Source organism: Osmia lignaria, chromosome 3 (assembly GCF_051020975.1).
Source record: "Osmia lignaria lignaria isolate PbOS001 chromosome 3, iyOsmLign1, whole genome shotgun sequence".
Lineage (NCBI taxonomy): Eukaryota > Metazoa > Arthropoda > Insecta > Hymenoptera > Megachilidae > Osmia > Osmia lignaria.
The window spans coordinates 11,461,535-11,489,356 of record NC_135034.1 but is presented as its reverse complement, the minus strand read 5'-3'; the positions used below and the strand labels follow the sequence as shown (position 1 = coordinate 11,489,356).

Sequence of the window (27,822 nt, the reverse complement as noted above, 5' to 3'; positions counted from 1 at the left end):
TAAGGCTATAACGCACGGTAGACGACCGTAAGAAACGAGCCAGTGTACAAAGCAAGTATATCGCCAGCTGGCACGTAAAATGTAGCGCCGCTGGCAATGCGAATGTTCACCGACATGTGCGTTTCGTGAAGAAAAATTATTAATGGCACGAAACTGATTAGAATTCGTATCGAAAACATTGCTCGTTCATTTCTCTTTAAAAACAAACTGCTTTCTATGATACTGGAAGTTAAACGACAGACCGCAACATTTTCAAGTACCTGACTATTTTTTATATTAAAATCAAATTTAATTTTGCATAGAAATAGTTCAGTCATTACCTTCCACAAATTCAAACTATAAAAAGAATTAAGAAATATGTTCGTAACTATGAACAGAAACAGTTTTAAAATGTTTAAGGCAGATTTCTAATGAATAAGTATACAATTAATGGTAAAAGATATTTGAGTTATTAAATATAAGTTGCAGTTCATCGTAACTTATTATATAAAACATGATGCAGTTTATATTTTCGTGGATCTATAAATAAATATGAAATAAATGAAACTGTGAAGCGATTTCTTCAACATTGTGACGGTAAATGTAGTAAATTGTTATACAATGTGATTTATTTCCTATCGTCGAGTATCCGTGGGTTGAGCGACACTGCGCCACGTCACCGTTAGTTTTCACTTCTGTTTTCCTACTTCGATCTTTACTCTAACAATTTTACTTGCGTTTTAGCTATATTTCTATTTTTTATATTCCATACGTTTCTATTTTCTGCATATAAATGGATACAAAAAAAAAATTTATAAGAAAAATCAGAGAAACACGATTAAATCATTTTATATATTGAATTAATTCAAAATGATTTGCTATTCTTATTTATAAATTCAATTTTAATCTATTTTTATTTTATAATATTGAATTCAAGCACTAAACAGAACTCTATACTCTCAGTTTTATTAAATTTCATAATTACAATACAAAGAGAATCGTGCAAACAAAAAATACTTCCTTTTTTTCTAATAATGTACAAATATAATAATTTTACTCTTTGATTTCTATCAAATTAATCCAAAAATATCAAGAATAAAAAATTAACTGCTGACGTATGGAATATAAAATTTAATAAAACCTATCAAATCCCAGCAATATTCATCTTTTGAAAATATAATTTGCTTAATATTTAAATAAATTAATAAATATAACCCAAAACTAACCATCGTCCCAACGTGAACTCAATGTATTAATAAAAATCCTTTAAAAATGCTTAAAATAATCTGGCAAACTTTTCGTCCCAAATACCAAATATATTTAAACAATTCTAATAGTATCGCGATTATAAAGTAAAATATTATAAATTGTTTGTATATTTTATCGGATACTTTATTTCCGAAAGCACTCTAAAGGCGTGCCCGGCGCACGGATCCACGATTTGAGCGCCACTGTCGAACAATAACTTCGTGCCGCTGCGAGCTCTCAAAATGGCTGTCCTCAGCTATTATTACTTCGGGGAAAAAACAAATGACGGCGCGCTCACGCTACGAGGAGAGACAGAGCCAAGGCTCTCTGTATATCGTATGGTGAACGTATATATACGAGAGGCGTGGGTGTGTATATACTCGTGCAGGATCCTCGATCTACGTACGGAATCGAAAACATCGAGTACACCTTACGTATTCCTCGATTCTCCCTTCTATATGACCGATAATGCTTCATTACCAACGAAAAACACAAACAAAACGTACATAAACAATCAGGAGTTCATTTTTTAACCAGCGATTTGGCGGTCAAAATATTCTATACAATATCGAGAATTCCGGCTTGGCTAGCCGGCAGTATAATGCCTGCCAGACGCTACAAAGGCACGGCCATATATAGTAATAAAATTTGAAAGGAAATTATTGTTGACCGTACCCTAACTACGGCACCAATACCAACGCGTTCTATTCCCTAGCCTAGAAATGCACGCAAAGGGTCTGTATTCCTTTTTCCCTAACGGATAAATTAAAACTATTTCGACAAATTAGCTTGTAAATCTAGCCGGGCATCTTAAGGTTTATGCCCTCTATGGAAAAGGACACAGGTAGAGCGTAAACGGAAATATAAGCAGGAATGTTGTGCGCGGCATGTAACCGGGAATAGCGTGTCTGAATTTCGTCTGAACGCTTTGTGTATGTATAGTTACGTAAGATGCCTTTTGTTAGAAGGAATAGGAAAAATAAAAAATAAAGGAACAAAAGGCACTCACCGTTTGAAATGCTCTCGTATGCGATCCTCTCGGATGTTTTCCGGCAGATTTCCAACCCACAGGTGACGTGTCTCTCTAACCATTTTGCTCCGAACTCTTCATTTGGGATCGGATGTTGTGGTATCGTTTGGCGGCACTGTACAACGACACACAACTTCGCCCGACGCTAATCACGGCACTCTCACACCACCGATATTCAATACCGCCAGCGGGTCGGCTAAGGAAGCCTCCTTTTTTTTTTTCTTTATATCCTTTCTCGTTTCCGGTTTCTTTAAATCGCTCTTTGCCCGTGTCGCGACAAATCAACCGTATTATTGCGAACCAATACAATTGATTTCGTTATTCGTTTCACGAAAAGAAAAAAAATAAACTCGTGGAGCCCCGCGACACACACGCGGACAAGACGAAGCAGAACCGTTACGTGTATTCCACGACGAAGCAAGGAGCTTCCTCCCACTTCGACACTCCCAATTTAATCACTGGCAACAAACAGATTATCACTAGTCACTAGCCGGAAGGTGGTGACCCCAAGCACGACGAGTGCTGTCGTCAGGGCAGCGCCGTGGAACGATCGGTCGACAGAAGAGGGTAGCAACGGAGCTCTCGCGATAAAATTTTTGCGTCGCGATGCACGCCGACGACAACGAAGAAGAGGAGGAGCCTCGATAGTGGACACCACTGATGGCAACGGCTACGAGAATCAAGACCGTCGCCGAACACCACATCGTATACCACTGGATCGCGTATGAAGAAAGGCGGCTAATCACACGTCACACCAAGCACACCGGGAACAACGCGCGGACGATACATTCCGACGCATATTTCCCGAGCATAATCACACTCGCGTTGGAATCTGCGTGATTTTTAGTGCCTCCGTTCTTGTCGCACACCGACAGAGAGGCTTGGAATATACGCTTTCAAACTCTCGCGAAAACCCCACTGAAAAACAATCGATCTACGGACGATAGAACCGTTGCTTTCTTTTTTCTCTTCCTGTTAAATTTCGACGCATAAACTTCTTTTTCTCGCGCACGAACACACTACTTTTCTCCTCCTTCTATTTCCTTACTTTTTTTTTTATGCTATTCACTTTGCGTAGTTGCTTCTTTCACAATCACTGAATTTACACCGATCGTACCTCGTTAACGGAATCATACGCCGAATACATTTCTCGGTAAAAGCGAGGCGCGGTTTCGTTTCGTTTCTCCCGATCGAACAATTAACTTCTCGTGTCACGTAACGTGCATTAATCGAACAGATTTATGTATATTAGCGATCCAATCGCTACAATGCACGCTTGTATACGTACGTCTTAAACGCACTCGCTACGTTCACTCGGGCCATGTAACGCGGATGGAGCTGGCTTCGCTCCTTCTCACTGCACTACACTACTCGAAGTGACGTCACCGTGGCGGGAGCGTAGTATGGCTCGCTGGCTAGTATCGCTGCTGGTCGAATGGTGGGGAGAAGCACGTAGGGGAACGAAACGAGTCTACCTCGGAAAGCGGCGGCTTGCAATTGCGATCGTCGCCCGCCAGCCGGTGAAGTGTGTCCCTGGTGGGGGAAACTTTTCGTGCGTCCCCGGAGGGGAGAGAGTGGGGTGACTCGTTCGAATCGAAGCAAGGACAGGTAGGGAGAACTCGGGACGCCGGGAGAGAAGGGATAACGGGTCGAACGAGCTAACCCGAACCCCCCCGAACTCCGCTCGTCCCTCGTGAGCCGATTTTATCTCTTTCGCTGTTACCTCTCTCCTCGGCTCTTCTCGTCTCTTTCCGTCGATCCTCCTCTACCCTCCTGCCACTCTTAACGAATCGCACCGTACCCCGTCGTTCCATCCTCTTTTCTCCTCTTCTCTTCCTACACCGTAGTCTCTTCGTCCTCTTCCTCCTACATCCTACCTCCTCCACCGTTGCTTCTCAACCGCCATCTTTGTTGTACGCTCTCTCTTTTCATCCCGCTCTCTACAGGGCCGGTTTACGGGTAGCTAATTACCCGGGGCATCGGTACTTTCTACCAAGAATAAAGACGGAAAATCGGATTATTACGAAAATAAAAGTACTTAACTTTGTAACGTGTTCTCTAATCAAGGAAGTAACGATCAAACAAACGCGTCAGCGCGATGGACTGTGTAAGCTAATGAAAGATTTACCAGGCTGGCCGCTTTGTGTGTAAATATCACGGATTAGAATGTTATGACAAAAGATATCCAGTTTAATGTTATTTGACATTACAACATTATTTTTTCTACGCTAGAATATACTACGCACAGAAGTTTTATGATTACATAAAATTTCTTTGCTTTCTGGAATAATTCTCTTTAGCTTTATTTAATCAATTTATTCATCGTAACCAGTAATTCTTAATGATAAATTCCTTAATCTGAATATTGAAAATATGTATGTGATATGATATATTAGATAAAATACTTATACGACGAAACTGAAGCGTAGATTGTTTTCCTGACGGTTACGTGGAGCTTTTTTACGTTTTACTTCAGAAATATTCAATTTCGTCGATTTAACTCATTAATATTTATTTTCAACGTTATTCTATTCAAAGTTCAATCAAGATATGCGAATATGACTTTCCAAGTGGAGTATGGGCACCGGACTGTATTGAGCCGAACCTGTTCGTGCTCCATCTTGTTTCCGCTAAAATCACGTCAAAGTTGTAGATTCATGGCGTCGATGTGGTGCCAGCGACTTCAGGAGATCTACTGTTCATTTATCCTTTCGTGTTGTAGGTTCTTTTTACGGTACACGACAGTTTGCTCATACGAAATTAACTATATTGGCGACAATACCAAACATCCGTTTGTCGGTTAGAGTACGTCATCGAGGCTAGAGAAAGCGATTTCCGTCGCACTCGAATTACTTTGTCCAAAAACGAAGGCAGTTTCATGACTGTTTCGTGTTGAGAACGTTTGAACGAGGTACGCCTATTGCGTGTTCTGTGCTGGTGATTTATAACCACCCATTGTACAACGTCCGTACATTAAAGATGTTTGTTCCATTGTATCTTAGGTTGAAATTAGGTTACTGTTCAGTAAACGTACAATTAATTAATTATGATATTTTCCGCGAAATATTTCGAGGATTCTTTGTGAATTTTTTATGAGTGAGGAACTCGTACATGTAGTAGTCCATCATTCATACCATAAATAAACTTCATGGTTTTTTATTGCTCTATTCAAGAAAATATTTGCTTTCAATTTATGCATTTTAGCACAAATTACTATTCTTTTATAAATGTGCTGCTCTTTCGATTCATTGACCTTCAAGGTTTACGTCCAGAATTCAAATGCTGTAATTATTAAATTTTAACATTAGTAAGAGAAAACATTATGTTTTTATAAAATAATTAGTTCAACAGGCTAAGAATATTGTGCGATCCTTTTTTAATGTTTTTTAATTTTTTATGGATGCGTGTATTTAAAATAGTACCTGCAGCACCATCTAACGATGAAACACAAAGCGAACGAAATAAAGAATTGCTTATTTTACAAAAATAGATAATTAAAGACTAACATTCTTTGGATCGGATAGAACAAAACGAGCACTCAGGGGATGATGAACTACAATTTCGTTCATTACTTACTCGCGAAAAACGTCAAAAGATAAAACAGATCACAAATTGAGTTCCTCATTTTTTCTGTAGAGCGCAGTTTATTCGTTCTCCACACTCGACTGAGCGATCATGCGCGCAGCTTGTATATTTGAAGCGGCATCGCCTTAAAGTTCCTAGAATTTAATATAAGTTACTAGTAAGTTTAAGGAGTCAGTATGGTAACATTGAGAAAGAGGGTCTCTTTTTCGGTCGGCTAATCGAGCGTGTACGTTGGCGTGATAAATAAATTTATCAATTGCAGGTAATCTCATTGTTTAAAGCTCATCTGATGTAAATTTATTATAAATCAGTTATTAGTTTTAATAATCAATTAGTTCACGATAATATTTTCTGTTTAGTTTAGTGTTAAAGTCTACAATTTAAGGTGATCACTGATGCAGGTTGTTTTCTGTTGTCGTTATTTTGTTTATTAAACTCAAATTGTATTACTTAGAATTAATTAGTATTTAAAACAAGTTAATGTATCGCTATTTACTCTATGATTGTATTTAAGAAGAGATGAAATAAAATTCCGATATATTTTGTGTTCGCTATAGGTTATGTTTAAATGACAACAGCATAAGCTATCAGTGCTATGCTTTAATAAATAAATACCACAATGTTCCTATAAATATTTACTAATTAAAAATTATTGTTTATTTTCAGCCATGGTGCGTATGAACGTTCTTAGCGATGCTCTTAAATCCATTAACAATGCTGAAAAGCGTGGAAAGAGGCAGGTGCTCTTGAGGCCCTGCTCAAAAGTAATCATTAAATTTTTAACTGTAATGATGAGGAAAGGTAAGAAAATATTTAAATGGAAACATAAAAATATAAATACATAAGTAAAATTATATAATTTGCATGATATAAGGAAATTGTGTATGTAAGATTTTACTATATCATTGTTATCACATTTAGGTTACATCGGCGAATTTGAAATTGTCGATGATCACCGTAGTGGTAAAGTGGTCGTAAATCTTAGTGGAAGATTAAACAAATGTGGTGTAATTTCACCTAGGTTTGATGTACCAATTAATGATATTGAAAAATGGACCAATAATCTGTTGCCATCTAGACAGTTTGGGTATATATTTAAAAATTTATGTCGTACAGTAAACAACTAATTCTTTATACTACATAAAATTCATGTATGTTTCAGGTATGTTGTGTTAACCACAAGTGGAGGAATTATGGATCATGAGGAAGCAAGAAGAAAACATCTTGGAGGAAAAATACTTGGATTTTTCTTTTAATTTTTATTTAATTCAATAAAACTTTAATATCAAACTTTCTTCAATGATTAATGATGCAAATACTTCCCTGTGTACTTAATTTTCATGATCCTGTTTATAGCAGTAACATTGAGATGTTATTTTTCCATTCATTTACTTCCTTTATTATTCGATCTAGGGGAACTTAAAAATTAATAGGAAGTTTTTAATAATAACTGTAAGTTGCAAATAGGAATATGAATCTGAATAAAAACCGAAATAGGAATAGGAGAACCACATAAGAAAGAAGTATAGGAAATAAATGAATTTTCTAATTCGTAGTATTAGTTATTTTTTTTTTTTTTAGAAACTGCGTAGTATGGTGTTTCGCATCAAGTACCAACCGCCGCATACCAACTAGTGGAAATTTTCTGATTGGTTGCCGAAGCCCCACGCTGATTGGCCAGATGCTGCTAGGGACGTCAAACATGCGCGTGGTTAGAATTTCAACTTGATTCTTCCTGTGAACACAGGCGACGACGGTCAGTCAACAAAACTTTGTAATTCGAACGAAACTCACGGACAGTACGGAGCATGTGTCGCGTCGTGCAAGTTTTTACTTTCCATTCGTGTTTTTTAATAAAAGTTTTTTAAGTGTGTTTTTCGTCTAAATAAAAGAAAGCCTAAGCAAGTTTTTAAGAAATTCAACGGTGTTGCCAGGTGTTACCAGGTGAATGTGACCGTTTTGTGTTGCGTTACCTGGGACTTTCCTGAAGGGACAACCTTACGGAAGAAAGTAATAAAACTCTTCATTTTTTTTATATACAGTGCGTTTATCCAAAAATAAATCAATTTTACATGATATAAAACCAAATATTCTGACATTTTAATTTTGATATTTCGAAAATGTACACGTGTTTACTTTTCTAATAATCATCGTATTGTGCAAGGTGTTCTAAGAAAGATCCGTGACTCTTTATCGCTATAACGACAATTTTCCTCTAAACTTGTTTGCTGACATAATAATTTTACTCGATGACAAATATTGACATTTGTTTATATCTTCACGAATTCTGATACATTTAACACGTGCACGAATATAATTTCAGAAAAATGAATATTACAACGGTATGCCGTAAGAAAGCGTCGAACGACACGTAACACGACGAAGTTGCAGACGCGATGGATTAATTTCGATAGGAAAGAAGAAATAATAGCCGAATGTTTGAAAACGTTACGGATGCTTCAGGATCGTCGGTTTTCCGAAAGGAGGAGGGACTAGGAATGCAAGTAAAAGGAATGTTGTCTCACAGGTGTACGTCGTAGTGCTCTTTCGTTGACCGTCCGTTGAAAGAAAACGTAATCGAGGCTGAACTTAACAAAAATGAGGAGATCGTACAGGAATTGTTGGTATTCGTTCGCGTAACTCAACCGTGAGATTGTATGACGTTCTCGTAGTGAAGTGCGAAGGAAGTGCAAGTGGCAAGAGAGCGGTACAGCAAGAATTTACCAGGTAAAACATGGAGATGCTGTGGAGAAATGCAGTGGCGGACCTGTCGACCTTCCTCAGCACGAGGACGCGGATTTTATTTGCCGCTGTCTATTTCATCTGGATCGCTGGAAGCGCCTGCGCCACAGGTTAGTTTTCGCGCCCATTTTCATCTTATTCTCGTATTTTTCATTTTCCCATGTTTCCATCTGCATTCCGTATTTTCAGACAAAATTTTGTTCCTTTACTTTTTTCCCCAAAACGGCCCTAACGTAAAACCAGTTTCCTAATGTTATCCATTATTAATATATTTACAATTACAATACTTAGCGTTATACATTTGGGGAGTTTTTAATAATGCGGAGTTTTTAGGCAATTAGTTGGTAAGCTCGGTGATTAGTGTCGTTATTACGCGTTGCAAACGGTATTCACTTTGTCATGAAACTGGCACGAGTACAGGATACTCGCTTGGCGTTACAATATCCCTGACAAAGATGAACGGTTCGATGCGAATGTGCGACGACGGAGTTGAACGTTTTCTAAAACGGGTCAAGCCTAATTTGCGACGATTTAAACATCGGGTACATTGCTGAGTTGAACGAATAATGATTTCTTGGCTCTTGACCAAACTGCTTTTATGTACGACTCTTTACATGCACTTGGTTAACCGAACGAATGTTTGCCCGTACAGGAAGCTTCTTTTCTAACCTCCATTTTTAATACTTTGATATTTTTAATCGTTACAATTTTAAATTCCCAGTAAAAAAATTATATTTTTTTAGGTTTAATCTATCTAGGTTGCAAAATTAATCATTTTAGAGTTAATAGAGGCATAAAAACATAAACGTGAAAGTTACGAAATATAACATTCGCCATTGCGGTATTGATCGAGATAATCGAAGTAGCAATCGCATAATCGATCGATGTATCTATCGTTATTCAAATTTCGAAATTCTTTGAAGTTTTGAATTTATGAAGTTTTGAATTATTGAATTAAAATTCTAATTACTAAAATAAGTAACTAGAATTAATTTAACCATCAGTTTAGATGATCCTAATAGTAAATTAGCTTTCTAAACTCGTGCGAAAGTCGTGTGTAAATGTTCTGTTATCGCGGATAGTTTCGCTTAATTATTAAGGTAATTACGTGGTTATATGATTTATGGGTAGAATATCGATGGGTCACCATGCCTAGTGGCCGTTGTGTACATTGCTCTTCATTATGAATGGTATCAAGGGCAGATTGTACGCGTTATGTTAAGGGGGCTCGCGTTAATGGGCTATAAGTTGCTTTGTACCGTACTACCGCCAAATGACGCTCCGGATTTATGCTCTCTTTTCGTAAATGCCCATTCATGGGAAATTAACAGCCGGCAATTTAAAGATTTAACTTAACAAATAAATATCCATACTGAAATTTTTGAAATTTCAATTTGGACTATTTTCATACTCATATAATTATTAGGCTATCTCATAATTATCAGACGCATTAATTGTAATTAAAAATGTACGTGAAATCGAAACGGGGTATCAGCGAATTAATTAGGGCGTAAAGACTCCGTGCATGCATGAATGTGGTCGAAACAGATAGATACAACAGAGAGGAATTAAATCACGAATGATTTATTTTAAATATGAATCGAGCCGAGACACCTGCAGCGATTCACACGGAGATTATCGCCACACTTTGAGAGATTAGGATGGCAAAAATCTACGAAAAATCACTCCCCTTTTCCAACATGGGGGAACGTAGGAGCCAGACTAATTGAGATTTATTACGACGTTAATCCGTCCAATTGTGTGAACGAAGTTAAACCGTTGACCTCTTGGTTGACGATTGGAAAGGATATGTAGCACGTGCCAGGGTATCGCGATAAATAATACCGCTAATTATCATATAGAAAAATCTGGTTCCGTTTTCTCCAATTTAATGACCTTCAAATGCCGAAAGCGTGAATTTTTCGTTGATTTTCGCTTATGTTATTCCAAATGAAAAAATTAGCCTCCTAGGTATTTGATTATAGAACCAGGTTCGTTAATGAACGAAATAATTAATCGTTTTAGCATTTGAAAGCACTCTTAATATTAATAACACGAGTGTCGAATATTACAAATAGTAAATACCGTAGGGAGTAACGAGAGATATGTACAAGAGTAATAAGAGTACCAGTAATCAATGCCACTGTTTAACAACAAATAGCATCGAATCATTCAATAAATATACATCAAACCAATATCGAAGAATGCAAGCAACAAGATGCATTTTTATTCCTTACCTGCATCGTTGCACTTATTAGAAAACTAAGCTTATAGAAAAATTATTTAATTTTTTCCTTTGCTACTTTTCTTACTTTCAAACATACTCCAATATTTCTATACGATTAGGATATAATTCCATACGACCCAGATAAATTTCCCTAGTGACCAGTTAAAATTTATCGAAAAAGAATAAGGGCAATATAAGCTTGTGGATCGCCGTCCCAAATTCGTTGTTATCTCTCCTTATCTACGGGATGGTATATCAATGGGCCACATTGTCCAAAGAAAATTTAATCAATGACCGCCTCTGTCCTCGTTACGAAACCATGCGGGAACCGAACGAAATTAAAAGTTCGCGTCTAGCTGGCTGTATTATTAATCGTTCTCCAGTTACTCGTTTTGCGCGAACCGTATGCATTGCACCCCGACAGGGTCGCGTGCATTTAATTGAACGGTACTGGTGCAATTAAGGCGGCACACGGATGCACACGCTTTAATAGTAATTATCGATGGTACAGCCGTAATAAAAACGTTTGTATGTAAGTACATTGTACATTGAGAACGTGTACGTTGATCACGCATAGCGAATGCGTAAGTTCCTTTGCGTTACTCATTCTTAGATAATAATAGAGTCTGTTTCGATAGGAATGCGGGAAGAAACGTGATAATTATTTATTTGCTATTCTATTTTAACAATGCTGTTACTATTTTTTCTTTTTTTTTCGGTACATTTACACATTACTCGGTCCCGGTTGAATGTAAAACTTTCTTTTTCCCCCGGATCGTTCGCCAATTTACCTTTACACCAGACTGCCCTCATATGCCCTTTACTCGGCAACATTATGTCGAGCATCGACCTGGAAACACGAGAACGCTTGTCTTCACGAGACACTAATACGAAATGCATGCCAATTTCTCGTAATGCAGTATTTCTGCAGCCGAGAAATCTGACCCCGCGACGAAACTGTCGTTCCCTTATTGTTTCTAAGTTTCAATTTACCGAAACTTCATATTCGTAATTAAGAACGCGGGATCGTTAATAATTAGCATTTTTTTGGATAGCTTATCGAATAATCTACATATTCTAGTCTGGAAACGAGGCAACGCTTTGTGAGGACTTCCTGTTTTCGCAATGCTTACGATTCGTTCGGCCGTGATAAAATGATAGAGGGAAACGTGTCGTCCTCCAACGGAATGATAATTAACCCTTTTTCGGTCGAAGGCGCAATGGAAAATTTTCAATTATATCGCAAAGCGAAAGGGAAAAATTTACTGAAAATGGTAAAATTATTATGTCTGATGTGACACTAGTATATAATAAATGGTACAGGAAGAGGAGATTTCTCGTATTTCCAGGTCGTTGTGGTCACTATGATGAAAAAGTTGGTTCGGTAACCTGTACCGTGTAAAAGGTACGGTGGTATTGGTGCACATAATGCCACGAAAGGTATCTATCACTGGCATCAGCTTAAACCGTGGCACAATAGAGGACAAGGGCCTTTACCTGGCCCTCGAGTATCTATCCTCTCCTCTCTATATTGGCCTCTGTTCCACGCTACCATTTTCTGTACCGTTCTCCTCGGTTTACCAGGTATACGACCCTTTTCCCTGTCGTGCCATTCTTCAACGATGGCTACGAACAAATTTCGAAAGCTACAAAAAGAAAAAATATTATCAATTAACTTAAGTGTTAAAATCGATCAATTTTCATTCTCCAATTGACTCTACGACACCGTGAAAGGGTGGTTGAGTTTTGTAATAGTTAAATTGCTGTTATCTATCTACTTAGGCGTCGTTGCTCGACAATTGTACTCTTTAGTCTCGTCTTTCATTGTATTAACCATTTCCTACCTCGAACACTTCGTCTTAATACATTCAAGACGCACCACGTGCGTCATGGAAGTATAGGGACTAACGCATTGTCTGTCGCTATTTCATGACATAAAAGTATCGGAAAATGGCACTTCTGGTATGTCAAGTTAAAGGTTAAAGTTTCATGAAAATATGTATCTAAAGGAATCGAGTGTTCTTTGTAGGTATCGATTCGAAACGTTAAGGTTAAAAGTTAGTATGTTCTAGTGGAATGATTCGCAACCCTTGCAGTTCATAGAGGGATACGTAAGCCCTTTTTTTCACGTGTAGAGTATGACTCTTGGCATGAAGACGAGAAGTACGTGTCTGAATGCTTCTGCTCGTCGACCGGATGTCCCCTTCTCTTCTTCCTTTTAGTTCTTCACCGCATCATCCTCATTATCGTCATCTTTCTTCCTTCAACGATACGATACGCTGTCGGTTATCTTTGTCCTCTCTTTCACCTGCGACGAAGTTTCGTGTTTCCGATTGCCGTCGACGACCTGCATATCTAGCCGCCAATGAAAGTTGCATGTTCATTCTGTAGACTTGCTGAACACAACGTTTATTGCTCTCCATTTTAACCCTTTGTCGACGATCGACGCGCGTGTGTGTCGAAAACATAATTGTCGTGGTAATTTATAATTTTGTACATATGGCATTAACCCTTTGAGGGGCACATTTATTTATCAAAAGTTATCTGAAGGATTTTAGGGTGGCTAATTCAATTTATGAAAAATTCAAAATTTCTTTTTTTCGAGAAAACTGGCATACAAAAAATTCTGAAAAAGGAAAAAGGGAATTAAATTTAAAGTAATCCTGAAATTTTACAGTATTCTCTACATTAGATTAATAGAGTAACAGACGATTAGATTACTCATAAAATCTGCAGCATATCTTAGGAACGATCTTCGATAAGATAATGATTGATTTTTCCACAATTGTCATTCGAAGGGAGCTGCAGGAATGATAATAAGCTTGTCTAAGGAAATTCAGTTCTGAACATAGTTCGAAGAGGAACATCTCGTAGGAACACGGGGATATGAGAAAAGTTGCTGGATAGAATGACAAACGTTTGTCTTTTGAAGAATGAGCAAGTTCTGAGAACGTTTTACGAGTGTCTACTTAGATTCACAAATGAACCTTAACAATCGTAAATTTTAATTATATAAAATATTGAATGAAATATTGATTCATTGAAGGAGAATAGATTTATCGTTGAACATCTGTTCTATCGCTACTAAAAAGCTGGGTAAACACCACGAGGTGTATAGGAACATTTATGCGTTGCTGTTATCACCGTCATACATAGTTTGTTCAGATGGCGACTTAACCGGCTACATTGTAGAAAGATACTCTATCACGTTCTGTTGCTACATTGCTGTAGCAATGAGTAGCGTTAAAAATTAACAACGTAAGGGGAAATTTAAAGAGGGGTACAGCTTCAAGTCTCACTTTCCAGCAGGGGTACATGATTCTACGTTGTTTAGTTCGGTTAGAAGGTGGTTCGTCTCGTAGACACAAAAATTACGGTTTCTTTCGACGTGTTCCAGTCATAGTTCCTCATAATTCCCATTATTATTCTCGTCGGTGGGTTCTCTAGACTCTAGGCGAGTAAAAGAGCTGGGACGCAGCGGTTTTGTCGTCTGATGGTAGCCGGTGCAGAGGCCACTGACCGCCCCCGGCAAGGCTTTCTCATCCTATACTTCTTCTTTTCGGTTTTATTCTTCGTCTCTTGACGAAGGGACACACGCACATACACGTGTGCGTGGATGCCTTCGCACTTAACAATTTTTCACTCGAAAATCACAGATATTGCCGCGGTTCGAATTTCACGAGGAAAATTACAGGAATGCTGGTATTAATATTGTTCTTCTTCGTATAACATTTCTGGAGCTCACTAGAAAGGAATCGCTTTATCGAAGAGATGCCAGACCGTTAGCCGAGATTTTAGCTGATCTTGCACTCTCCACCAGTCTATCTCTTTGACTTGGAAATGAATCTGAAGCAAAATATCCCCGGAAATGTAAGAAATCCATGGATCACGAGTAGCCTTTGATTCACGAAACTGGTAAATCGAAACTTTCATTTTCGAGGCTGAACGCAATATAAACGCTTACGAAATGAATGACTAAAGCTACTGTACACCCGGGCAGTGACTCGATTCAAAGGAATCCTTTCAAGGCTATGATAGCCGACAACCGTTGTACGATTAGTCCTTCGAAGAAATCGTGAAATACGGTGAATTTGATATGTGATGCGAATTTTATTTTCTAGAGTAAAGTACCCCTTAGAGCTGTGAAATATTTTCCCTCCTCTTCCGGCAAATTACCTTTTGGTAGTTCGCCAATCGCATTCGTCTATCCCTTTGCTCCCTGCCTCGTTGCACGGGAAATAGGATGCAGCAATCTAAGGAAAATTTATCGTCCACGTGTTGTTCGTTACGAAAGGAACGCCTTTAGGTTGCTTCGTTTAGCTACACTCCAACGATATTCCAGTTAGGAAATTCTTTTTCTCTCAAGGCGCGAAAGTGCACCGTTCTATCGTTGCGTTGTCAGCAACGGCTTTTATTGTTATTTTTTCACTTTTTTTTTTTGTAAATGTACGAAGCTTTTATTCTTCGACGTGTTCCCGCTTTCACGAAGTACCAGTTCGCGTAAGCAGCGCACAGAGATCCGTAGGTCGTATTGAAAAGTTCTCAAAGGGTGAAATAGACACGCGACAGAGAAAAGAGGAACGACGAAGAGGAGGGATCTCTTTCAGTTGGCCTCCGTAAGCTTCTTTCAGCGAAGCCCAGGCTATCAAGTCAGTCTTAAACAGCTCCTGAAATTCATGAATCGAGAACGGAGTACAGACTGCGAAGCCGGCTGATAATCTTCTACCTTCGCGTATAATGAAACGATGAGATTTCTTTCTTTCACATCCAACAAAGGATCGAATTTACATTTAACCGTATGGTACTCGTAATAACTCGCTACGATGAGTTACTCTGTCTTCTGGTTCCGGTGTTGACCATCGGTACTGTGTTGGATGAAAAGTGAAAATATCCAGTGAATGGATTACAGTATGGTGCCAGTTGCAGCTCGTGCAATTCGTACTTACCTATACGCTCAAGGTCTCTATCAGTAACGGAAATTCTCGGTTACCTGAGCACGACTACGAAAGGACATTAAAAGTGTAACAGTTTCGCTAACGCGTTACACCGTGCCGGATATCGGGCTGTGCGTTCTAAATGTTCGAAAAAGTAGGCTCTTTCATGGCGTAGAAGTATCAGAAAATGGTATTAGGGTATAGTGTCCAGAAATATAGATCCTTTACCCTACATTCTACATCGTACCAGTTTTCGTACAGCTCACCTAGCGAATACAATTGATTACATAACTGTAGTCCAGAGTTGTACTACTTGGTTATTACCACACAACACACCGAGCGTACCCACTTTTACCACGATGCCGCATTTCCTGTACGGACTTTCAACTTCGCAATATACCTGCTGCCAGTTGAGCGATCAAGTGTATACAGTTCCTTAACTTTCCTTTTGCAAACAACCTTATATGCATACGAGACTACCTTGTTCACTGACAAATTGATGCGATGGATCACACAAGATTCCTACGTTCTTATCAGTTTACAAAAGAAGGGAGCGGTCAGGGTGGACTTGGACTTCTAAAGAATATAGGCTGATTCCTTTATCATTCTAACATTCTGGAATTCCAAAATTCTAAAATGTTGAGATTTGAAGGTTCGAAAATTTTGCGAATTGTAGGGAGAGAAAAAGGCGTTTCGTCTCGGGATCGTCTGCCAGGCTCGTCCCTGCCCTAGACGCCTATAACCCTGCTTTTTGGAACTCACGCTGGGGGACCGCCAGCGAGAGAACAGATCCAATCCGCTGCCACCTGGCGGTCGCCGACCCGAGTTAAGAGCGTCCGGGGAGACTCACCGCCTTCTCCCTCCACAAAACACCTACAGAATCGAAATTATCCTGACAAATTGATGCGATGGATCACACAAGATTCCTACGTTCTTATCAGTTTACAAAAGAAGGGAGCGGTCAGGGTGGACTTGGACTTCTAAAGAATATAGGCTGATTCCTTTATCATTCTAACATTCTGGAATTCCAAAATTCTAAAATGTTGAGATTTGAAGGTTCGAAAATTTTGCGAATTGTAGGGAGAGAAAAAGGCGTTTCGTCTCGGGATCGTCTGCCAGACTCGTCCCTGCCCTAGACGCCTATAACCCTGCTTTTTGGAACTCACGCTGGGGGACCGCCAGCGAGAGAACAGATCCAATCCGCTGCCACCTGGCGGTCGCCACCCGAGTTAAGAGCGTCCGGGGAGACTCACCGCCTTCCCCCTCCACTAAACGCCTACAGAATCGAAATTGTCCTTAAAGGGTTAATGAACACCTATCCAGCTCTGGGTCGGGTCGGACAGGTATTTCCTGTCCAGACAAAAGGAGTTAGCTTTGAAACGTTCAATGCTTCTCTCCCGGTACGATCGGTCGACGTTCTTGACCGAGCAATTTGTAGGATACGAGCGTATACGTGGTTCTATCGGCGAGTCCAAGAAACGGACGAGGACTAGAAGAAGAGGACGGGAAGGTCAGCGGGGAAAAGGGAAAGGGAGGACGAGACGAAGCTGCGAGCCAAGTTCGCGAAGGTAAAACGTGGAAAGAGAGGTCGTGGTAGGGAAGGAAAAAAAAAGAAATAAAAGTAAAAAGGGAAGCCACGAAGGATCCCTGGGTAGGGATTGGAAAGGGACGCTCTGAGAAACTGCTATTCACGATGCTCTGGAGGCTATGTATGCTACGTAAAGACATAACCTAACCCAATCTTGTCGCTCTGGAATCTCTCTTTATAGACCTACGGAACAATTAATTATTTTATATAAAAGTAATCAACGAGTGAAAAAGCGGAGGAGCGAAAGGTGAAACATATGATCTAATCGAATATTTGTAATACTATTAACACTGTTAGTGTCATTTCTATGTAGGTGACTGGAAAATTACCACAAAAGCTCAGTCACTCAACATTTATCCCCTCGTGAATGGTTAAGTCAAATATTTATAAGAATCTTATTTACTATGTCAATAGTAGTCGTGGATACTAGTAATTACGTTCAGTTTAGTTGGAACAACCACTACATTTTAGGGTATCTTACGAAAGCCTTGGATCTTCTTTGTACCTTTCAAAGTAAGGCCCTGTCGAACTTAATTTAACGAGTCGACCACATGGAAACTCATCCAGAGCCCTGTGGTAGTTGTAAGGACGCTCAAGACGTGCCACCAAGTATGCAGCGAACCGTGTGCCAAATTGGACCTCGTTTCACTCGTTTGTAGAATCGTCCTCCTAGCACACTGCACTTTTTTCCATTAACCATACAAAGTGAAATTAATTTAACGTATAAAGAACTCTGCCGCGTTGAAGGTAAACGATGACGAAAACTTTATGGAGCAACAATTTCGCAAAATTACGCTGACAATTCAAAGAAGATTCTTCCTCTACGTTTCAAGATTTTCAGTTTTCTTCAATGGAATCTTGTCCTTCGCGTTCGTGTAGACATTTTTTCTCTCATCGTGACAGGGCAAGACAGGATCCCTTCAAGGTTGTAAAATGTGACGGTTCGATTGAAAGAGTAATCTTCCGCCACTTAAACCTTCGCGCGTCCTTCAGACGTCTGGAAGAATTCACATGGTGGCATCGTGGCGTGAATTAAATTGATTGAAGTTATTGGAGGACCATGCACTCGAACGGGGTGACCGATATTTCGAAAGCTACTTGCGCGAAGTCGGATAAGTAGACAAGTAGAATTTATTAATATTGAATTTATCGGGTCATTCCTAAGTCTGAGATAAATTGATGACATAAAAGTATCGCAGAATTGTGCTTATGATGCATCAAATTAAAGCTTGAAGTATAATAAAAATAACTGCACAAAAGTTTCATCGATATCCTTCATACAAAATGGCTGGTCGCGGATCGCAACGGACAATGACCGGTTTGATATCATTATTTCTCCCAACGAAGAGCCAGCCATTTTGTATTAAGAATATCAATGAAACTATTATGCAGTGATTTTCTTTAAACCTTAAGCTTCAAATTGATACACCATAAGTGTCATTTTCCAACACTTTTATGTCATGCTTTTAATTAAGATGGTAATTTCAATTAGATTTCAATTTAATACGAGTTTTATAACACTTTTACTCGCACAAGTTATCCCGTACGAAGCGTATTAAAGTCTGCGAGAGCGATGAACTAATTTCAATTCAACAAAGTGCAATAACCGTTGTATAGATACCTCGAGTTAATCGCATCGATCGACCTCGCGCGATGCGGAACACGTTTCAACTTTTATTTCAAAAGTACGAGTAACCGAGTACTGTGCTTTATGGTGGATATAATTTAATGTAGAGAGTAAGAAGCTAATGTATTTTTTTTTTTTCTCTTTCACTGCTACAATTCAATTATCGGTCTTATCTCGAACCGAGTAAAAGAAGAAAAAAAAGGGTAGAATCTTCTTTAGTAAAAAAAAAAAAAAAAAGAATCAGGTCTGATAGGTGATTAAACAATCGGTCGATGGTGGCGCGGATGCACCGGTTGACTCGATGGTGCAAAAATGATGGCGTGCCGTGCTTTTCTCCCTTCTGTACGATTTCCCTTGAAAGGGCTTCCTTCCCTTGCCAGGCACGCGATGCTTGGAAATTTAACGTCCCATTTGCATATCGTGCCGCAGTGACCGAACTCCTCTAGCCGATTGTTCAATGAACTTTAAGCACTGCGGCTCATTCGCACGTGCATAATGAGATTCGTATTGCGGTTCTCCATCTGAGCTTTTACCACTGCTCCTATGCACCTGCGAATTTCGATAATTCGTATACAACCCCGTGAGGATTATGAATTAAAACGGTAAAGAAAATAAAAATCCATTAAGAGAAATAAATTCAGCGAAATGAAACTTGGTTTTAGTGGAAATAATTCCGTAAGCGGACGGTGTACCAGGTATTTTATGTAAATAGAAGGTGTAAGTAGCACGCTCTCTCCAAAATCACAGATAATATCAATATTACAGGAGAATATTTTTCAACAGTATTTTGTACACTAATTAAAAAAATGTTCAACATTAACTGTGAAATCTCTGTTAGTAAAATTCCTAACGCACGTCGAGAAGCTAGAGTATAGAAATCGCAGTTAAACAAAAAAGGGGTGAAGATTCAATCGTGGGAATACACGAGTTGTGAGAACGTGCACTGAATGGTCGGTGATATTTTTCTTGTGTGCTAATTCAAGGTTTTGCACTGGTGAACGAGTTACTCCTCTACTCTCGAACAACGACCCTTGTAGATACAGCGAAGAATGATAATTTTAAGGAAAACTTGACTATTTATTAAATATTTCATATATTTTCATTCGTTGTATCGTCATAATTACACGACCCACGTCGACTTCCCGTCAAAATACTGTTCGTCGTCGCAGGGTTATTTGAATCACCACGTTCTTCACGCATTGTTTACGTTGAATAGGGACCAGGATGCACTTAACCTAACCCAATGCCGACTTTTATTTTTTCTCTCTTTCCCGCGTGTATCCCCAGGGAATTGGGGGACATCGGTACGAACGGTGCATCGACCCTCGAACACGTGGCATCACCAATTCTCCTAACCATACGCGGCTGCCTTGCTGGCTGCACTTCGTTTAGAAGTGCACTTCATCGCCAAGCTAAGCCTACGGCTGGTTATTTCAAGACAAACCCCCTTAAAAAAAATCAGAGAATTGACTAAGCCTCCCTTTGTCTAACGCCGTTGCTGCTGACTCAGTCTATGCCGAGGAGAGAATTTCCTGAAGATCCTTGCCTCTTCTCGAATACCGGTACACGCTCGATCATTTTTCCCCGATAGAGATAATAATTTTATTTCAACGGATATAACAGGAACGGCTGCTTTTCGACAACCGTGCCCGAGGTGATTAGTTCAGCGTAGTCCGATAACCGCGGCTCGTAAAAGAGGATGCACGGACATTTCCGCTGTTACGATTTCATCCGACTTGGCCGAACGCTTTCTGAATTCCAGTCCCGACCGTGAACCTCGTTCATTTCGACCAGTTTATTGGCGGATCGCCAAATATCTCGGTAACGTGTCTGAACGACTAGTGCGCGCAGACACAGCGGAGTCTCCCTTGTATCCTTGCCTCGAATGCAATCGCGTTCAAGTGCATTACACCGAAGGTCCAATGCCAATCCATGGCTTTGCGTTGCATTCTGAAACCAGTTTTGCCGATAAACGGCGCAGCCCCGCGTTGTACGTCAAAGAAAAGCGACCGCGGTTTCCGTTCTAAATTATGTAATTTATTTTTCATTGTTTCACATAAACGTTTACACGGTTATTTTCATTAGATTTTAAGCTTTAAATCGATGTATCATAAGGGTTGTTTCGTGATCATTTTATGTGATGAATTTACGTCCGAAGTCGAACTTTATTTCGATTCTGGAATCATGATTATTTCTTTGGATTTTTACTAATCGCTTCAATTCCAGGCTGTTACGAACGTTCGAAAATTCTTCTGAACACTCGTGTATGGCCGATATTGATTTAGAGAATAGTCGCACGATTGCTCTTCACTGCACAGACAGGGAATCGCTGCTTTGCCAATTTCGATGCAATTTTTTCGCCAATGCCGCATTCTGCTTCGCGGGAACCTTTGCTTTCGGTTCTTTTGAAAAATATTTTTGCTAGTATCAGGATCTCGTCGCGACGGAAGAAACGGAAAAATCGTAGGAAGTTGACTGAAATTCGCAAAGTTTCAGACCCACGGGGGTTGTGAAAAAGCGCGTTTTTTTTTGCGGGGTAAGGAAAGGATGATCGGTGGACGTACGAATTTCACTTCGATTCGAGCTGTTTCACGCGAGATATCTCGTCCGATGGTCGACGAAGATATCCGCAAAATGTTGCGCATTGCGTCTTACAACACGCAGTGCCAGCTATACCTTCCACCCGTTGCTTCTGCACGCCACTCTCTCTGCAGTTTGCAGGTGGTCAACCTCTACCCTGTTCGTCGTTTCCTTTTAGCGAGGATCATTTCAACCGGCCTTAAATTAACCAAGAGGTGACAGGTGATTGCTGCATTCTGCATTCTCGTATGAGTTGTCCCATGTCTAATCTGTCATAATTACCAACTAACAAGGGAACATCGGGGACTGATACACTCCGATTTTGATGAAACTTTGTTTATGAAGATAACTGTAATTCGTTGGTGCCCGTTTTTCACTTTGAAGGAGATATCAACCCTTTCTATATACGTGTTTATAAATCGTAAACAACAAAAGATATCAAAAAATAGTTGAAATAAAAGTTATACCGTTTCTTGAGGTCTATAAAACTGCGTGAAGTTTTTCAAAACGGAGGGGGAGGGGGAATTCAATTTTGCAAGAAAGATGATTTAAAAAAAAAACTTACACGCAGCTTTTATTTCAACTATTTTTTTATATCTTTTGTTGTTTACGATTTATAAACACGTATATAGAAAGGGTTGATATCTCCCTCAAAGTGAAAAACGGGCAGCAACGAATTACAGTTATCTTCATAAACAGGTCTAATAAATATTTATGCAAAATGTTCCCTTGTAAACCGCCATCCGCTTCGTGGCTGACATACTGGAGTGAAGCGATTAATTTTTCAAAATTAAATAAAAGTAGTTTTAACAAAATTGATAATCTAGATTTTCAGTTAAAAAGTCAGAAAAATCCCAATCAGTCGTTTAATAGCGGAACTTTGCTCCAATCAATCCTTTGACTGCCATGGACCCACAGTTTCTTTCTCTTATACCCTTACACTTTGGGGTTGTACACCGTAGGAGTTCACTTTCGATGAAAAGTGTGCGAAGGAAAAGAATGCATATTTTTAGGGAATGAGATCGTTTCTCAAACAGATCCGGTGTATTCTCACTTACCGTTAGTAAAAGCAGATTATCCACGCCCCAGTCACCGCCCTTGCGCGTAAATGCATATATACCCCTCTCCACTTTGGCGTGACAGCTGCGGTGCTTAAAATAGGGGTTCACTGGTTCAGCAACGTGCAACCAAGGTTTTTGTACAGCCACGATAACACGGGCATGTGCCGGATAAATCGTGCGACGATTGTACCATTGAATATACCTGATTTTTCCTTTCACGTTTCACGTTGTTCGTTAACCCTCCCCCCCCCTTCGGGCTACCATGAATAAACCATCGGGAAAATCTGTTCCATTTCGTGATCATTGGTCTTGCTCACGGAACAATTAGGATGACGAATCGAATTGACTTGGTTGCCTTAGGGGAAATTTCATTGGTATGAAATTTCTATTTTGTTAACTGAAAAATTTGAGTAAATGGGATCGAGGGTTGTTTCATGATAGCTTAGGTGAAAAATTCTAAAATTAAAATTCATTTAAATTACAACCAATTGACTTGGTTGCTTTTTATTCTAAAATTAATTTTATTTAGTAAATTTTTGTTAATATAAAAAGGGAAGGAAATTATTTCTATTCTTTTTATTGATCGATTCCGGTCTGGTTTCTACTCGACAAAACACGTTGCTATATCATTAACTATGCACATAGCACCCCTTTAGCACGCTACAAAGGGTGAAGACAGATATTTTGTCTGGTTTCCCGTACTCTTCTTTAAATATTTTAACAATTCATTTTACCTCTGGTAATAAATAAACATCAAATGAATAAATATGTCATTAGGTTCGTTAAAAATCTTTATTTACAAAATTATTGTAGGTCAAAGAGCTCGCATAAGAGCAGTCTTTCACGTGCTCCACTTATTAAAGCTTTTCAAGTACCACTGTTGAGTGGTCGACTGCTATAAGCGCACATATGATGCTGCTGTTTCTTATTTCAGCCTGGCCGCATTAAAGTGTCTTCTTATTTCGGCGTGTAGGAGAAGAGGTAATCAACTCGTTTTATTTCCCCTTGACGCCTTGCCTCTTTTAACAAACTCGTCTCGAGATGTTTCATTCTTTCATTTACCTTTTGAATTTTCTTTAGTCAACAACCTGTTGCACTTCCTTTTGATTAATTTCAAATTGCTTTCAAAGTTGAAAATAACAGTTAATTAATTAATCAACGAGCATACGAGACATCTGTTCCGTCATTTTTCGAGAGATATTTTAAAGAGAATAGGTACTTTATTTGATGGTGCGGTTATCAAATGTTGGCTGGATCGTTGCCAGATAAAACCGATCGTTAATCAATCTAGAATTAGTTTGTCCAAGGCAAATACGACACGCCCTTCCCTTTATAGAACGCATACTTTTGCTTTCACTGTAACAGAGGAAACCGCGGTGAAAGGGTTAAGGTATATTAGCATTGTCGTTTGACTTATTGAGAAAATTCGATTGGCCAGCGAAACGAGTCAAATTAACGACGCGAAACAAAGCTTTCCTCTAGAAATATTTTATTTCTAAATTGAAGTGTTAAATGTATGTTTATCAAGCTTGTAAATTCATCATCGTTTCCGTCATCGTGGTACAAGCTGATGCGACTGATTACACGGTCGAGAAGAAAGAAATTATTATGCGAGTACACAGTAGCTCGTCTAAGACTGTGCTTGAAAAATAATAGCCGGTTATTTTTTTTTTTTTCTTTTCAACGAGACTGCCTGTGAAATACCGTGATTAAGAAAATTATTACCGGGACAGGCATCGATTATTGTTTCAACGGTCGTTACAATTTATCGATTCACAGCCCTCCCTCGTTATGGGATCTTGTTCACCGCGAAGATGGTTTCTTTCATCAGGAATGCTTTGGAGCGTGTCTCTTCGCGACAGAATTTCTCGAATCGACGACGATTTCTCTTTGAAGAATATTTTGTTGAATCATTAAAATTTCTCCGATATTCTCTGGGAAAATGAAAAAGTCCGATCAGTGATTTCGTTGAGAATTTATCTAATCAGTAAATTTCTAAATTGCTAAATTATTTTAATTCCTTTACTGTATTTGGCTCAAGTTTTGGGGGAAAGAAGTCCCAAAGACGAGAAATATTACTTTCTCCCAAGGAAAGTTAGCACTTATTTCGTAGAAATTCCAACCCTTTCTAAGCTACTGTCTATAAAGCAATATTTTATAATGTAGCCGTTTATTATGCTCGAATTCCATGCAACAACGACTGAGTCATCAGGTTAAGGCGCGCGTAATTTACGGTGTACCAAAAGGATGAAGAGGAGAAGAGAAAAGAATGCGAACAGCCGGATGCCGTAGAGCGGAGTCACATGAACGTAAACCGACACGTGCACCCTCTTTTCTGCCATGGTCTGATGATTTTTAAGATGGGGGCGAACACGATGGACTTTCTCATCGTCGATCCACCACGAAATTTTAACGCGATTTCCCTCGATTGTTCTTTTCTTCCCCTCCTCGTTTGAATAACCGTTTATCCATGGTACACCACTTTTAGCACGTTCTCCAATAGCCTTCTGCTTTCCCATGAAAATAAATTATATCATATGAAATTTTAATTACAATTTATCGATTAGTAATTTTTTTCCCCATGGATTCTATAATCCTACGATGAATTTTCTTCTTTTTACAGAGACCCTCCAGGAACCGCGCTTCACCACTCAGCCTTCCAGTAGCGGCAATATTCTTAGCGAAAATCGAACGAAATTTCTGCAGTGTCAAGCGAGAGGTGAGCACCAAACCCTGAAGAGATCTGACCCGAAAGCGACGATTTAAATTGATTAAAGAATCTCTCCTATCGAATTTCATATCAAATACTTGAATCACAGAATTTCCTTGAATTGAAATTACTTGGAAATTTATATATCACTTTGATTTCTAATGTAACTTTTCAAAGGTGATTGCCAAATTTTCTCATCTCTTTTAATATGCCATCGTTCACGTGTAATATCGAGTAACAGCCGGATGAGACGGTGACCAGATGAAGCCGTACATTTACTGGCTGCTGCCGTAACATGATAGTATGACCCTGTACTAATAGTATTAGGTCGATGTATAGCGCGTGAACGCCTTGACCAAACAAGAAAAGTGCCTATAGTATTCGTGAATAAAATTATAAATAAGATTTAAAAATGTTAACCAGACTGGAGATTGAAATATTCGAATTCTATTCCCAGGTTATCCTCAGCCAAAGTACAAGTGGTTCAAGGATGGGGTACCACTCAGCAACGAGCTTACTTCGGAGCCTTATTTCCGAATACAGAGTACACGCAGAGAAGACGCAGGGGTTTATCATTGCGTAGCCACGAACGACGTAGGATCTATATTTAGCGAAAGAATTACGTTTGCAGTAGCCTGTACGTATTAATTATGGTGTCTCATTAAAAATTTTTACCTTTCTATTGCACTGTTCAAAGTAGTTTTAGTCCCGATTCACCTGTACCATCGTCACTTAAAACACTCCAACAATTTCGAACAGCGTATTTTGGTATGCTTGGATGCGCCTGATAGAAGAGAAAATAATCCTGTAACGTTATCCTTAGATATGGGAGTGTTCGAGGACCTCACAGAAAGGATAGTGAGCGTAAAGTCTGGTAGCGCGGCTGTTTTAACGCTCCCACCGATAGAGAGTCATCCTGCACCTGACGTTACATGGTTCACCTCCGATGGTTCCTTGTTATACGGCATAAAATACGCCTCCGTTCATCACACGTTGCTTATCCTGAACGCATCTGAAAGCGATCAGGGCCTGTACAGGTTTGTATTCAATTATCTTGTTAACGTAACTTCTTTGGAAGGAGTATTCTTCTTGGTTGCATCGTTGCGTTAAACAGAGCCAGAGCTATCAACACGCAATTAGGGAAGGAGGAGAACAGTCCGTTCTTCAAACTGCAAGTAACAGGGGATGCGAATGCTGAAGTTGCGCCTACCATCATAGTGAAACCTCAGGATACTCAGATCATCAAGGATCAGGATGTTACTTACATATATTGTATAGCAAATGCTAGGTAATTTATGCCTGTGTGCAAAGGAAAGAGCTAAAATTGTATTTCCACATTGATTACAAAAAGAAATAAGTATCTAGATAATAAGTTTGAAGTGTAATTGTACGATTTTAGGTCGCTTCACGAGTTACGAACTTTATGGACGAAAGACGGGATTCCCATCGAGAATTCCAGGATATCGTATAGCTTTAACGACTCGTGGAACAGAACTTTAGCGTTGATATCGGCAAATATAACTTATACCGGTGTATATTCTTGCCATGTGGATCTGAGAAGCGGTGGTTACCCTACGGTGAATGCAAGCGCCAAAGTTGTCGTCTATGGTAAAAATAATCGTTTAAATTTTACTCTAGCGCATTGGAGCGATTATTAATTAGATATCGATTATCCATCGTTTAGAGAAACCAGCGTTTATAACAGAATTGAAAAGAGAGACCTTAAGTGATTATGGATCAACTGTAACACTGCCATGCGATGCTGTTGGCGTTCCTCCTCCTAACATTAGTTGGTTCCGTAATGCTGAGCCTGTGGACCATCTTCTTGGATCTAGGTATAATCCTGAGAGACAATGGTGTAAAGTTTCAATTGCAGAATTATTAATGATCGTTTATTAATAGGTATGCTATGGAAGAAGATGGTTCTCTAACAATTAAAAAATTAACTATGGATGATTCAGGAATGTTTCAATGTCTTGCTGCCAATGAAGCTGGCGAAGCATCCAGTTACACTTGGTTAAAAGCTAAAAGTTAGTAGAGCCTGATGAGTTTAATAGAAATATTTTAATCAGTTTTTATTTTATTTCCTTTTTCTGTTTAATCGATCGATGTTTCTTTGTACTCATTACAAATGACGTATTTTTTGTGGGGCAGAAGGATTAGAAAGCAGAATGAAAAACAGAGTTGCCCGCTGGGCAGCTGGCTACAATGTAGTCAGAGTTCGCCAATCTGATCGCCGTTTTAAGTTCTCTCAGTATCCAGACAGTAAGATTCTAGTGCCACGTGGCCACGAAATACCCACCTATCTTTTTTTTTATTCAAATTATCCTAGGCACATGCTTGAAGAATGCATATCACATCACAATGTTTGCTTTTACCAGCTGTACTCGTGTTTTCTTTTTCTGGTAGTTATTAGTGAATACATCCACAAAGCACGATGATTCCTTTGTGTACAAAACACATTTTTCCATGAGAGATTATGAAAAATGTTCGATATTTATTGATTAAACT

At 39.1% G+C, this 27,822-nt stretch overlaps 3 protein-coding genes across 9 annotated transcripts in view; 2 read left to right on the top strand and 1 right to left on the bottom strand.

The window, feature by feature from the left end:
- LOC117608033 (uncharacterized) overlaps positions 1-5,915 on the bottom strand; it is a 68,059-nt gene extending 62,144 nt beyond the window's left edge. For all 4 annotated transcript variants that reach the window (XM_034332496.2, XM_034332499.2, XM_034332497.2 and 1 more), the window contains exons 1-3: positions 5,834-5,915; positions 4,863-5,539; positions 2,237-4,246 (exon numbers count right to left, since the gene is read on the bottom strand). In XM_034332496.2, coding sequence (XP_034188387.2) covers positions 2,237-2,319 — 83 coding nt within the window. In that variant the 5' untranslated portion in view covers positions 2,320-4,246; positions 4,863-5,539; positions 5,834-5,915. The remainder of the gene's footprint in view (positions 1-2,236; positions 4,247-4,862; positions 5,540-5,833) is intronic.
- A 29-nt stretch (positions 5,916-5,944) lies between these two features.
- Positions 5,945-7,136, top strand: LOC117608044 (small ribosomal subunit protein uS8A). The gene is made up of 4 exons (XM_034332541.2): positions 5,945-6,104; positions 6,509-6,643; positions 6,764-6,929; positions 7,005-7,136. Exons 2-4 carry the CDS (start codon positions 6,511-6,513, stop codon positions 7,096-7,098), a joined length of 393 nt encoding a protein of 130 aa, XP_034188432.1. The 5' UTR covers positions 5,945-6,104; positions 6,509-6,510; the 3' UTR covers positions 7,099-7,136.
- A 135-nt stretch (positions 7,137-7,271) lies between these two features.
- Positions 7,272-27,822, top strand: part of sdk (sidekick cell adhesion molecule) — a 30,525-nt gene continuing 9,974 nt past the window's right edge. For 2 of the 4 annotated variants that reach the window (XM_034332515.2, XM_034332514.2), the window contains exons 1-9: positions 7,272-8,694; positions 25,225-25,320; positions 25,769-25,948; positions 26,135-26,348; positions 26,426-26,599; positions 26,711-26,919; positions 26,996-27,146; positions 27,214-27,341; positions 27,466-27,576. In XM_034332515.2, coding sequence (XP_034188406.2) covers positions 8,577-8,694; positions 25,225-25,320; positions 25,769-25,948; positions 26,135-26,348; positions 26,426-26,599; positions 26,711-26,919; positions 26,996-27,146; positions 27,214-27,341; positions 27,466-27,576 — 1,381 coding nt within the window. In that variant the 5' untranslated portion in view covers positions 7,272-8,576. The remainder of the gene's footprint in view (positions 8,695-25,224; positions 25,321-25,768; positions 25,949-26,134; positions 26,349-26,425; positions 26,600-26,710; positions 26,920-26,995; positions 27,147-27,213; positions 27,342-27,465; positions 27,577-27,822) is intronic. The other 2 variants (XM_034332516.2, XM_034332517.2) reach the window with 2 other exon arrangements.